The sequence below is a fragment of the Astatotilapia calliptera genome, chromosome 10 (genome assembly GCF_900246225.1).
Source record: "Astatotilapia calliptera chromosome 10, fAstCal1.2, whole genome shotgun sequence".
Lineage (NCBI taxonomy): Eukaryota > Metazoa > Chordata > Actinopteri > Cichliformes > Cichlidae > Astatotilapia > Astatotilapia calliptera.
In genome coordinates, this window is record NC_039311.1 from 31138880 (window position 1) to 31152798 (window position 13919).

General features: G+C 40.9%; 1 protein-coding gene across 3 annotated transcripts in view; it reads left to right on the plus strand.

The window, feature by feature from the left end:
- LOC113031085 (rho GTPase-activating protein 7) overlaps window positions 1-13919 on the plus strand; it is a 106938-nt gene that overhangs the window by 80581 nt on the left and 12438 nt on the right. For 2 of the 3 annotated variants that reach the window (XM_026182967.1, XM_026182969.1), the window contains exons 2-9: window positions 4561-4632; window positions 4724-4805; window positions 5769-5832; window positions 5970-6547; window positions 6633-6840; window positions 7082-7462; window positions 8920-9227; window positions 10842-11018. In XM_026182967.1, coding sequence (XP_026038752.1) covers window positions 4561-4632; window positions 4724-4805; window positions 5769-5832; window positions 5970-6547; window positions 6633-6840; window positions 7082-7462; window positions 8920-9227; window positions 10842-11018 — 1870 coding nt within the window. The remainder of the gene's footprint in view (window positions 1-4560; window positions 4633-4723; window positions 4806-5768; window positions 5833-5969; window positions 6548-6632; window positions 6841-7081; window positions 7463-8919; window positions 9228-10841; window positions 11019-13919) is intronic. The other variant, XM_026182968.1, reaches the window with a different exon arrangement.

The window sequence follows — 13919 nt, forward strand, 5'->3', positions numbered from 1 at the left end:
AATATCACTGATACATGAATTAGAATAACACTGCATGTTATTCTAATTTAGCTAGAGATGAGACGTACTTTATTTAGTGCGTGACGGCAGCCAAAAAATGAACAAACACCAAAGAAGCAGCTCCAATCAAAACTGAGATAAAATGCTTAATGATTAGCTTAATAAGAAAAATCTAACAAATAAACATGCATGCTGTGGTATGAGACGGGAAGGACTTCCTGTTTAAATCAGCAGTTTATGATCACCATAAGCATTCTGTCTGAAGGCCACCAGATGGCGATATCTGTGGTTCCAAAAACATTTCTGGTCCCTTTGAGGTGTTGCAGACATGTGACCACCCACCATGTAACATGTGAAAATCACTGTTCTCAGTGTAGGGTCAAGTGAACATGGTGCCAGTCACACAGGCCTAGAGACTGATCTGCAACCATCTGGCAACCACAGCTCAGGATGGAGGAATGTGTATTTCCCAGCTAGTTGGCATTGTTTTGGTTGCTAGCATATTCTTGCAGCTATTCTCTGAGCTGTAGTGAAACCTGAAAATTGCAAAGCAAACCAAAAAATAAAGACACTTTTCCCTGAATGTAAAATGTTTGCCCTTTAAAACATGTTAGCTGCAGCACAAAGGTGAAACTTTGACTTTAGCGAGTATTTGCAGACAGAGATAAACTCTACAGCCAACTGTGGCAACCTGCTAGCAACCAAAGCATGATTGCTAAGAGGTTTTTAGTGCAGCAAACGTCTTTGATTCTGATTTTACTCAGCAAATGTCACCAATTTCCAGCAACCAATGACAACCAGCCGGGGAATACACATTTTACCCAAGCAACCAATGGTTGTATCACCATCATCCAATATGGCGGATAACTCTTGAGCAATGTGTGCATGACATATCCATTTCCCATCCAGTCATATGGATGACCTCTATTCTGTCATCATAATGATATTCGTGCATTTTCACAGCACATATAGACATACAGACCAAGTGTGGTGGAAATGGTATGGAAGACAGAAAACTGAATCAGTACATTAGAGCTTTCTCTCTCCACGTAGAAAAACTGCTAATTGTCTCTTTGCCAGAACTGAACAAGCTTTTCCTTATTTTATCACCTCTAAGACATCAGTAGCAAAATAGCCTTTTATGGGCTGCTGCCTTTTAGAGTCTCTAAGTTTCAAAGCACAGTTCAAACATCTAACTACACTGCAGCACACAATAAATCATAGGAAATCAGCCTTTAATTCAAAGTCGACTGACCTCTGTTATTTCCACTACCCCTAACAGTTACCAGTGATTTACAGGCCCAACAAGCAACAGTTCCTGAAAGTTCTCGGTTCTGCCTCCAAATTCCTGTTAACCTGCACTTCCACAGCTGTTTACAGTGCTGCTTACTGACAGAAATCCCACCTTTAGTGCAGCGTCTGTCCCTCTGTGATTTCAGTTAAACTGTTAGATAATTACAATAATAACAATTGTACGTTTTTTCCCACTAAGGCTGTAACCTCAAACATTTCCTGCAGGAGCTGTGAGCCCCTGTAGCCTTTAAGTAGGCAATAAGAACCTCTTTAAAGTGGGAAACTGGTTTAAATGACAACTTCTTTAATCTTGTGAGCCCAGAGGTTGCAAAGTGACAGGCTGTGATTTTTTTTCTTCTGTGCTGTAATGGTTGGAGTGAGAGAAAAAGCAGTTCGGAGCTCTGGTAGCTCCACATATCCCTGGATTTACAGCTCCTGCTGTAGATGTCAGACAGCCGCTTGACAAGCACTTGATCCCTTTCCTGTCTTGAATGTCACATCTCCATCAAGACGCCAGAAAACGGGCTCAGCATCTTACTATCCCAGGGTCAACATAAACATGCTAATTTGACTACATTTTACCATTCAGCCTGTTCCTTTCATTCTGTCTCCCCCTTCTGTCATTCTGAAGGTTTAATATCCGCCTGTGTTTTCATATCGGGACCATCTGCTGTTCCTCTGACCGGGGGGGAGGGAGACCACATCATAAGCCAAGTTTCCATCCTGCTGTCAAGCAAATTTTAGTCAAAGTTTTGAAAAGTCACATATAGTAAAATGAGAATTAGATGCCTTTTCTTCATGTCAGCTGAAGTGAATAAGTAGGCAGTAAAAAAAACCCAACCAGCAGACAAGAAGTGTTAGAAGAACGAATCCGTCATGGCCAAACGGCTCCTGTTTGTTCTTTAGTGAAGACTAATGTCGGCCATATTTCATGCTGTCTGAATATGAAAACAAGAAATGCCCTTGGCAGTATTCTGACTGCTAACTGCGACGGGCCTCTTCTGCGTGGAGAGAGAGCAGGTTTAACGTTTCAGGGGGAGTTGTGGTGGACAAATATTTTGAGAAATCCAAATCCTCCTCCTGAGCCGCACAGGCAGACTGACAAAATGGTTTCTGTCGCTGCTTGTTGTAAACATCCTGGATCAACTAAACGTATTCCATGCTTCCAATCACAGTTTTCCACACAAATACCGGACGGCAGCTGAAATTAATTGATATTCTGGTGTGTGCATCTTTCATGTTGTTTTGAAGTGGGGAGGAAATGTGTTGAAGTATGCACGCCTGTTTCTATTCCTGTTTCTCATCTAAGTGTGTGAACAGGGAAGAGCATTACTGTGTCAAGTGTACTTTACTGTGTGTGTGTTCTTTTTAAGGCGTTTTGATAAAATGGTCACTTAAACAAACAGACTTTAATTTAACCCCACCATCCTCAGTGTTACTCTATAGAGCTGCAATAGCCACAAATATTTTTTAGAGGTATGAATTTAAAATAAACATGCGTGGAATCTTATAGCAAATGTAGAAGATTTATGCTGCTTGGCAATATTTTCCGTGTTGCAGAGTTATGACAAATCTATATTTTGGGGCCGTTTATATTTATGAGTGCTTATTCCCCATTTTATAAGTTGACTTACAGATGAGGGTTAGCACTGCTAGCAGCTGTATTGACAATTTATAGCATGCCCCAAAGTAAACAGAGTTTTGGTGGGAATAAAACAAAACTAAAGCTGAAAGGTTTTACATTTGCACTTTTGCATTGTGTATAAATATTTATAAAGCAATTCAAGAAGAAAAAAGTTAGCTAGGCAACACTGCTAATGACTTAATCAGAAATGTGGCACTTACACCTATATAATTAGGAAACTACTTAAAATGTGTAAATTATTAAATATCATAATGTTATATTGTGTTTGTTTTAATGCTGCTAGCTATTGCTAGTACTAGCTAACATGATAGCTAAATCTATTCGATTCCTACTACGTGTTAGTAAAAAGAGTGCAAAAATGTTTTTATCCTTTTACAAAAGTAATGCGTTTTGAGACTCTTGACTAGCTCATTAGTTTTACACTAAAGGGGATTTGTTGTGTTTATTTGCAAACCTACAGACATTCACTGAACTAGCTTAACTGTCCTTGTTTTAAAGCTAACTATTTTGGAGGACACATTGTGTTGCTAATGACCTTCTCTGATGTCAAGGTTTTCTGTGAGACTGCTGAAAATTACCTTTTAAGGCAAAGACATGTTAATTCTTGGTTGTGATATTAGCTACTAATAGCTAATGCTACTAGTCGTATGCTGCTAGCCCACACTAAATGAATCTGTCATGTCGTTTGCAAAACTCGCTTATTTTTAACTAGCTAAACTGTGTTTTACCATATTAAATATTTGCAATAGCACATTGTGCTGCTAAGTAATATTTATCATTTAGAACCCATTATATTTTGGTATCTGATAATATTAAATCAACACACTTAATGTCACTGGCAGCTCATTTATTAGAGTTAGTACAACCTGTGCCTAATCTGGGCTACTTTTGGCACTGATGGCTCACTTAAACAATGTTGTGTTGACCAAATGAGCAGAAAGTAATGAGGTGGTTCTAGCATGGGTTGCAGGAAGTTTAATGTGGACTGGATGTAGCCTAAACATTATGAGCCAGCCTTGAGAAGTGTTATTTGAGCCAGATGTGGCCCAAACACCTGACAGCTGGTCCATATACGACTTGTGACTGGTTTTAGGCAACCAGAATCACCCTGTGTCACGACTGCCAATTAAAACCAGACGTATTTATATGTGGGATATGGAAAGCTTAAATCAAAGATGCACACACTCCAGATGTATTATGCTGAAATATCTGTGAAGTTCAAGCTTTGTCATGGTTTGAATAGAAAATGAGAAGTGTGTGAGAGCTGGTGTGTTGATGAGCCCAGCCATAGCAGCGAGTCTCAGAGGGAGAAGGTGACAGATGGCAAGAAGTTGAAGAGGAGGAACCTCTTTTCCCCGCTCTCTCAAGAACCCCCATCCCCACTCTTAGCCAATTAGCAGTGATTAAAACGGCCTCTTCCAGGAGTCACAGTTAATTAATAGCCTGAACGTGCTTCCAGTTCTTCTCCCTTCATGTTCTTTTTTTTGCTTCCAAATGCAGATGTAATTAAACTTCATAAACAGACAGCTGATTAAGTGCAAATATTTGCCCTCTTAAAGCGGGCGGAGCATGAAATGATTATAATTGAATCAAATGTTGTTTTCTTTTCTCTGTGTTTGCAGAGATTGAAGCCAAGGAGGCCTGTGATTGGCTGCGAGCGGCCGGCTTCCCTCAGTATGCGCAGTTATTCAAAGGTAAATATGAGACTGTTCAGTCAACTCCAAGATACCAGAGCGTAACCCCAGACGCCGTCTTATTGTGCCATTCGTCTTGTCTGTGTTTCAGACTGCAGATTCCCCATTGACATCGAGTGGGTGAAGCGCGATCACCACTTCCTGGATAAGGATGCACTCGAGTCGCTCTGCAGGTAACGAATGCCAAGCGGGAGCGTAATGCAATATTATGGACAACTTTCAGCAAGTTAATAAAACTTTAAAGTCAGCAGCAAACTTCTTAAGTATTTTTCGATCAGATTCTAACAGACCAAAAAAGTTCCCAGAGGATTTTCAAGATCGATGCATTTCAATTTCTTCGTACAAATACAAATTTTGGTACAAAAAAATCCCTGTTCACTCCTCTAAGCACTCTGGATCAGATAGTTGTTGTTTTTTTTACTCTGGGACTATATGATGTCAGAGAGAAAGAATAGTTAAGTAATAATATGAAGCTATGGAGCTGAAAATGACTATAATACATGCAGTTTAATGTTTCAGTATCCTGCACTCATTTACAGGCAGGTCCAGTACTACTACAACTTTAATGGGCGTAGCATTTTTGTAATTTATATCATCATTATTATTGTTGCTGGATTTTAATTTTCTTAATTTTCAGATTCAGTTTGGAAGATGAAGACTAATTGTTTTTCAAAACTCGCCTGACTCTCTCTTCTCCAAAGAGCCCAAGGTTTTGTTTTTTTTTTTGACCTCGCAGTCTTTGAGCTGCAACTGACTAAATATGGAGTGAAAATAAAAACAACAGCCTAAGGTTTACAAGAGTGATCGAGGGTTTTTTACACTGAGCACAAACACTCCAACAACAGTGTGATCTGTGCCTGATTAGATGTTATTCAGGAGAAGCTGGATGTTTGGTGCCTTGCTAAAGGGCTAAACTGTGCTGGCAAAGACAGAGTTCTTTCTTCACGTTCATGCTCCTGGTTTGGACATTAAACTTGCTGCCTCGTGATCCCAGAGTCATATTTTAAATCAGATTTTCAGGTTTGAACCACAGGTCTTTAGTTTCGTAGAAACTGTACTGAAGGTATTGATAAACAAGTACGAGCTACAGTGTGCCATTTAACCTCCATTCACTCTTCTTCCTCTTCCTCTTCCAGGAGGTTAATCACTTTAAACAAATGCGTGGAAATGAGGCTGGAGCTGCGGAGATCAAAACGCAGGGTGAGTCCTGAGAGTGAGCAGCGAGTAACTTGAAGTACAGGTTTGCTGTTAAAAACAGGCCATAGTTGTGTGTTTGTGTGGTTTTCAAACATTTTATGGGTTTGTCTGAATGGGCCATCATCATCTTCTTCTTCTAGGGAGATGACAGTGGTGAGGAAGACTTCTGTGCCATCAGCCCCAACTGGACCTACGACAAGCGGACCCAACAATGGCGACGCCTGGACTCCGCCGTGGATATCCTCCGACTGTCCCCCAACTCGCCTGATGTGTCGACATGCGATGACCACCATGATATCTGCTCCATCCACAGCTGCAGCAGCACTGAGAGCGAAGGCCACGAAGAACACCAAAAGAGACTGCGAGAGCCGACTGATGGCTCCACCGTCACCACCGCAAGCACCCCAGATGACCTGGAGAACAGCAGGAGCTCGTCCCGCTGCTCGTCCTCGAACAAGACCCCGTCCCTGGATACTTCTCTCAGTGGACCCCCCTCCCCCGGTGGAGGATCCTCCAGTATGAGTCTCGAAGCCGAGAGCTGCTACCCCGAGAAACCACCCAGGAGGAAGTGCACCACATTGCTGAGGAAGATGGAGAAACTGAGGCTCAAGGGGGTATCAGGTGAAAGCAGCAGCAGGGGTCGGGCCCGGCGTGTTATAAGCAGGCCTCTTCTCGTCCAAGACGAAGAGAGGATGGAGGGGCTCCACTGCACGTCAAGGTGAGGCTGTCCATCCTACCCAGCGTTGACTCCAGCATCATTAACCCTATGTGTCTTTAACTTGTACCACCCTGATTGTATCCAGTCTGCAGGATCAGCCCAGCAGTCATGCTTCTTCGTCGCCCTCGTCTCCTCACACCATCAGCAGCAGCAGCAGCAGCAGCAGTAACAGCCACTCAGAGAGCAGCAGCACAGTCAGCACGCCCAGCCCGGTCACTCGGGTGAGGAGCAACTGCAAACGATCCAGCAACAACGTCGTGGTTGGCGGTGGGACGAACCACACAGGACCAGAGGTCAGAGCATGGACAAGATTCCTCCAGACCTTTTATTTCATCTAATCCTAACCTTTTAACCTTGACCTATATAGACCTGTATAGTGACTGACTCTGTTTCATGTATTAAATCCTTTTTGTTTCCCGTTTCTGAATGGATTGTGATGTAACCTAAAACATTAGACCGTTCCCATCTGTCTTACTTACCAACAGCAAAGGTTTCTTCTTTATTCGCTGACTCCAATGTTCTCGTTATTTCTAGGACTACAAGAACCAAATCAACAACAACAATAACAACAGCCACCAGAACATGGTCTTCACGATCCCCCACGGACACAAACCAGGGACCTTTCCCGCCTCCCTCACGCACAAACACGCCAACCTATTACCCATCAGCTATGACACCTCCGTGAACTGGAGGACTGGGAGTTTCCACGGTTATCGGACGCGTCAGCCAAGATGCCATGGGATTTCTTCTCTGGCGACCGGGAGCATCTCATCCTGCGACGTTCCGAGCCCACTGCCTGTGCTCGATTACCGGTTGAGCGTCTATGACAATGTGCCTGACCACCGCCAGCTGTCTGAAAGTGAAGGCGGCAGCGGTGGAAGCGCCAGCGATGCAGACCGGATGAGTGAGTCGGAGGTGGGTTAAATCACGGTTACGGTATTTTTATTTTATACAATAAATAAGTACTCTATATAATATTACACTGACGTTCTTCTTTGATGGGGAATAAGGTTATAATAATATCCTTAATATGATGCCAAACCACCTTGTTGTTCAATTTATGTTTGTTCAGCCAATCAGAAGAAAATTGACATAAAGCGAAGGGGAAGGAAGAAACTGCATCTTATTCAGACAGAGGATGAACTGTCGACCCAGAATGACACAAAGGAGGATTATTTTGAAGCTTGACTCATACAAAGCCAGTGTAGAAGAGTCCAAGAAATAAATGTGGAGTTGGAAATGAGCATAATGCATCCACCTTTCAGTGTTTTCTGTATTGCTGTTTTTGGACTCCTAAATGGGACTGTATGCCCTTACAGGTGGAGACATAAGTTTCAAAATGACATATTAAGCCAAATAGTAATATGTAGAAAATAAGGACATCATTTATTTTTTACTATATTGTGTTTTCATAGAAAAAAAGCTTTAAAATTAAACCTTCAAATGAAATTTAAAACGGGTAAAAACAGGAGGAGGCGCCCTCTCAGTTCCCCTTTGGCTCTGCTGCAGTTCTGCAAAAAAGTACAAAATCTCCAATCAAAGTATATAATATTGTTGTTAATGTAATGGATTATATTAATTCTGCTAAGCTAAGCTTTGGTATCAAGTTGTAAACTAATCTGACAAAATCTAGAAGTCATGTAAAAGTAGATAAGAAATATTACTGAATTAATTAGAAAATGGCTTTTTATTTCTGCTCCATGAGTGTGGGAAAAATCCCAAAATTAAACCCTTAATATTACAAAATCTGCTAACTTACAAAAAGGAGAGAGATAGAGAAGTCATACAGCAGAATAATGTTTGCATGATATTTTCATTATTTGTGATTTTTGCAGATCCCACAGTGTGCCTTCAAAGCTCCAACAATGATGCTGCAGAAGATGCATTTAACTGAGTCTCGTATCAGCTGTAATCCAGCAATCTCTGCTATTAAAGCTGCTGTAAAATGCTTAAAACATGTGCAAACCTCTTTGCAACCTGACTCCAGCCCAGTTAAATCTACATCTGCTGTTAGTGATGCCTGACCTGTTATAAATGAGGGTCTCCATGTCGCTTTCCCTTCTTTATACTTCCTGTTTGTGATGGGTGGAGAAGGTGTAAACAATGTACTTTTTGCTGTAGTCACCCCAACCAAACTGATTTAAAAGAATAAAGCACTCTGCTTGGTTCCAGCCAGGTGTTCTTTCCATTACTGTACCTTTTGTCTCTTGCTTCAGTTCCTTTGTACATTTTTTATGCATCTGAGGGCCCCACAGTAAACAGGAATATGTGGGCCAAACATTAATTGCCATCTGGGCTCCTTCTTGTTGTTCACCTACTAAACAGAACACCAGTTAACTAAGTTATTCTTCTGACCTCGTTATCTCTCTCAGGTGAGCCGAGTGCTGGCAGGTGAGGACGTTTTCTCAGCTCTGGACAGCGTTTTGGAGAAAATCAGTGATCTCCAGCAACTGGTGTCCTCCTGGTCTGAAAACCTGTCTGAAGATGACAGTCAAAGAACCTCCTCCTCTTCCTGCTCTCAGGACTCACCTGCTCACGGCTCCTCTGCTGCCTCCCCCTGCCCCTCCTCGCCCCGCCATATCAACCTGGAGGTGCAGCTTTCAGAGGAGGAGGAGGAGGCTGAGAACTGTGAGAAGGTTACCTTGGAGTCGAACGCCGTATTACGACGGAGAAAGAGCAGGTGAGTGTAACGTGATTCAACATTTCACAAGCTATATAACTCAAAGTGTTTCACAGGTGTTGGTAAAAACTGATCAGGGTCGTTTAAAAAAAGACAAATTCAGGCTGTACAGACATTACTGGATGCTTGGAGAAGCCCTGGACACAGTGAGTGTAAGCCAAGTGTTAATAATGACAGTTATGGGGATTTACTCCCTCAGGCATCGACCAAAGTAAGAGTGAATTTAATGTCAGGCACTAAAGATAAAAGCAGCAACCTCATGCTGCATATTTGTTTTCAGATATAGCGCAATAAAAAGTTATGAAGCCTTTCAGGTAATGCAAAGTAAGCCATACTATTAGTGTATTTGCTCACGGGCACTGCTTCTTTCTCCTGTACCCGTAACAATGTGGGTGTGTGCACTGTTGCTGCAAACTAGTGTGTTTTTTACACCACTAAAATATCCCATTACTGGATACACCTGTCAGCCTATTCAGCTTTTTCCTATTTTCTGTCATATATATCTGGTTCCACGGGTGGATGTTCACATTAAGCACAGCCAAATTTTAAGGTTTCATAATGGTAATGAACTTTGAAGAGCTGAAGTAACGACCTCATTTTTTTCTGGATAATTTCTTTCTGACATCAAAGCTCAAAAAAAGATTTCTCGCCAGGTCTAAGCGAAAATTTGGAGTTATCTCAAAATTGTGGGATATTTCAAGATTGTGCGTTATTTTGTGTCACTTACTTAAAAGTAGGTGAAACCTTTCATAGAACAAACTGAAAGTTTCAAGTCAATAAACCAAAATTTCTGAATGAGAGGCGGGAAACCTAAAACACAAACACGTGATTTCTTCCTTAGAGGATACACTCCTTTGACTTAGTGCCATACTCAGGAGTTCGGTGCTGTACATTTTGATTGTGACTTTGCCTTACAATCAAGTGCATTTATTCAAGTGATTTATAGAATTAACCTCCAGTCATTTATTTTTGGACATATATGCAGTTGATTATGATTTTGCGGCTGTTTTGTTTTCTATACATAGATAATAATCTAGAAAATCGGTCTGTGCTTCCCACCCGACCCTTGGAGTATTGATAGCTGTAATATTTTTGATGAAGCCTTGGTATTATATATTTCCAGAGTTAAAGGCCCAAATCTGATGCTTTTTAAAAAGAAAAAAATGTAAATAGGACTGTAGTAGCAAATAGTTTGGACCCAGAAGGAATCAGAACTAGAAGATGGGCCTGTAATATAAATATAGGTTAAAATAAGACTTTTATTATGTTCTAGCTGTTTTGAGCCTGACCCTTGTAAGTTTACCCAGAAAGCTCTTTTTTATTTTTCTCCTGAGAATGATCAGAAAACAGAGCAAACATCCAGGGTATTATGCTTGTTTAGGTTTGTCTACATCAAAGAAAATATGTCTAGTTTTCCCTTGGATTAGGCGTAAAACTGATTTGGCTGAAGTTTCTAACAGAGCTTGTGTTTTTCAACCACCCTATGTACTGTGAGGGCTTCTTCATGGCTTCATCAAATATTCATAAGTTATTCAGAAAAAAGGCAGCTGATTCTGAGGAGGTCCTTCAACTGTGCTGCTTCACGCCATGATACGGTTATTCCGGTGTCTCCAGCAGGGTGAGCCAACAGCTCCTCTGGTCCAGCGAGCAGAGCCTGCCCTCCCTGCCCTCCAGTCCAGGCGTGGAGAACCAGTCCGCCTCCCAGTTCCTCCTGCTCCAGAAGCTGTCACTTCTCAAACTCACCGCTCTGATGGACAAGTACTCCCCGTCCAGCAAGCAGGGCTGGAACTGGTAAGAAGTGTGAAAGGATGGAGCTTAGTGGGTGATTTCATGCATGAAAATAAAAGTTAAGTTCAGCGGAGGTCGAGAAGGTGAGAAAAGTCCACAGATGTGAGGAGAAACTTTTTCAAGGAAACAACTGTGGGAAGGAGGACAGGTGGGCGGGTGCAGGGTAAATATTTCAGGCAGCCTATTTAGAAAAGTCATTCATAATTCATTGCTCAGGTGCAACCTTGCCTCATCTGAAAAAAACAAAAACAGAACAACAACACACTTCAAGAGGAATAAGCTCCCCCCCCCCAAAAAAAACACAGGGAGGACTGCCAGTGGCTCACCTTGAGTCTGTTTTCCTGTGAAATTAAAGGAAAGTGTGATCTGTAGTTGTTTCTAGTTGGCATTCATGCACAGTGGCTTATTTTGAGCTGTATTGTGTCCTTTTAAAGGGTCAACACATTTACATTGTTTATACTGCTGCGCCAAATGAATTGGAAAATGACTACAAATAGGAGTACAGATAAAGATTCAACATTGCTAAATTACTAATTCAACATTTAGCTTAGAATTTTATTGGGTTAATTTAACAGTAGGTATATGACCCTGTTTAAGAAAGATTCTGTTTAAAATGAGACAAATCAGCAGTCTTAATTTACTTGTGTAGCATCTTTCATGAAGGTACGTGTAGCTCTGTGTGCTCCACTGATAGCTTGTAAGACAGCAAAATGTAATTGTAGTAATAAAACAATAAAAACTAAATGGATAAATAAAATACAAACATTTTAACCATGTAAGACCCAACCCATCAAAAAATAGCCAGAAAATTCAGATTTTGGGGGGGACTGGCATGTGTAATAACCCTATATCATGTTGTTTATGATATATTTTAATGATATTTATTATATAGTTTTTATATCACATTTGATATATTGGGAGGTTTTTTTTGGCCATAACATTATTTTAAAAAACCCACGAAGTGAACGTAATAATGCACCTCTGGGTAAAAGAGGCTAAGTTGCGCTTATGTACCGTACACGTGAAACACCTGCTATTTAGTGCTAACGTATTTGCTTTTATTGTGAAGTTGTTAAGTCACAGGGGATTGACTCGCTTTTGGAGGTAACCTCAAGTGGCGACTACAGGAACTGTTTTCAGTGTTAATGCTAAGCTGAGCTACCTATCTGGTCTTTAAGTGATGGCGTGATGAATCCTGCTTCGGGGCTCACTCTACTCTTTGTTTATTAAGGCTGTTGTGTTTTTAACATGTTTTAATGCTTTGTAGCTTGTTCTGTTTAATCCTAACAAGCACCTAAAAACAGTCAGTGATCACTGTCGGCCTCTCTCGGTTTTATTACCGTTAATAATTTTAAAGCTCAGTTTTTAAAACCTTACGATGTAACTACAGCCCAACAGCAGTATATGAATGACTAACCTCGTATTGTGGATGGATTATGTCAGTTGCTCTCCCGACTAAAGTTTGGTGCGTTTACAGCATCCTGCCATGCGATTGCATTTGTCCCTAACCTTTGGGAACCCTCACGCTAACTTTTATCAGGTGGAAAAAAAGTTAGCGTTCAATCTCCAGCTTCACTGTGTTTATATTATGCTAACATAGCTGTGTCGCTAGCGGTCACGTAGCACATCATTATATACCAGCTAGCCCAACTTCAGTAACCCTACAAACGTCACTGCTGTTTAGTTTTCTGTCTTCATTTATGTTGGAAGTGATAGCAGAGCTGTACGTCTTAATTCGTTTCGGAAATCTCTCCGTCAGAACATGCTATATTATATTCAGATGAAAACTAGTGAGCTAACTTCCTGCTAACTTTTAACTCTATTAAATTTCATAAATTCGGCTTTCATGGATGCCTGGCTGTTGAACTTAATTGTTACACCTGGTAAAGCAACAACGCTGATCATTTTATTAAAGATGAAAGGATTTAGACCGTTTTTAACTCTCAGTGATCGTATGACTTCGGGACCTGCAGCAGAATTTGGGCCCAGGTTGCAGCTACATATTTATCAGAAAGCCCTAAATGTGGTATTGATCTTATTTCAGTTTTCAGTAGAAAGTGAATAAAGTTCATCCAAGTATATCAAACTAGTCATTTTATTGTAGAAGAACTTAGCTCAGTTTTTTTGTGTAATCAGTTTGAATCTTCCTGAGGTGGTAGGAGTGTATGTCGTGTTTTCAATGTTGCTATCGGAGCTTAACATGCAAGTTCTGAGGACAGGGTAAACACAAACGGATACCTGTCTGTTTATTAGGAGTGTTAAAGTCAAGCTTTACTTATGCTTTAAATGTAGGGCTTCACTTATTACTGACACACATGGCTGTAATGAGATCAGCGTTTCGCCTCCTACACTGTTTTTGGAGTGAACCCACGTTCAGAACTGAGACTAATTAATTTTTCATTTGAATAAAACATTCAAACATTCTGCTTGTTTACGTTGCTGAGCACTTAGGTTTTCATTATTATTAATATTATTATTATTGTTGTTGTTGTTGTTGTTGTTGTTGTTGTTGTTGTTGTTATTATGTGCTCTCTGTGAGCATGTGACCTGCTTGTTTTACGCTTTGGTAGAAAACCAATTTGTTTTTGGTCGTGGCTGTTATGCTCAATGAGATAAGGCTGGATGTGGGAATAGAAAACCCTCCTGAAATTACTCCTGGTAGATATTCCTCTTTAATTTTCAGGATCAGACGTGTGTTTGAAGGGAATAACAGGGAAAAATTCCTTTGTGGAAGCAGGTTGGGGAAGAAAGCTTCCTACGCTCCAATTTGGCATTTCAAACTGCTCCGCTGGGTTAAAAGTCTAATAAACGGCATGGAAGGGAAGGAGGAAAGCATTGCACAGACGACCTCTACGACATTACAGAAGAAAACATTAAGTTAACATTTGTGAAGCAAATTCTGAA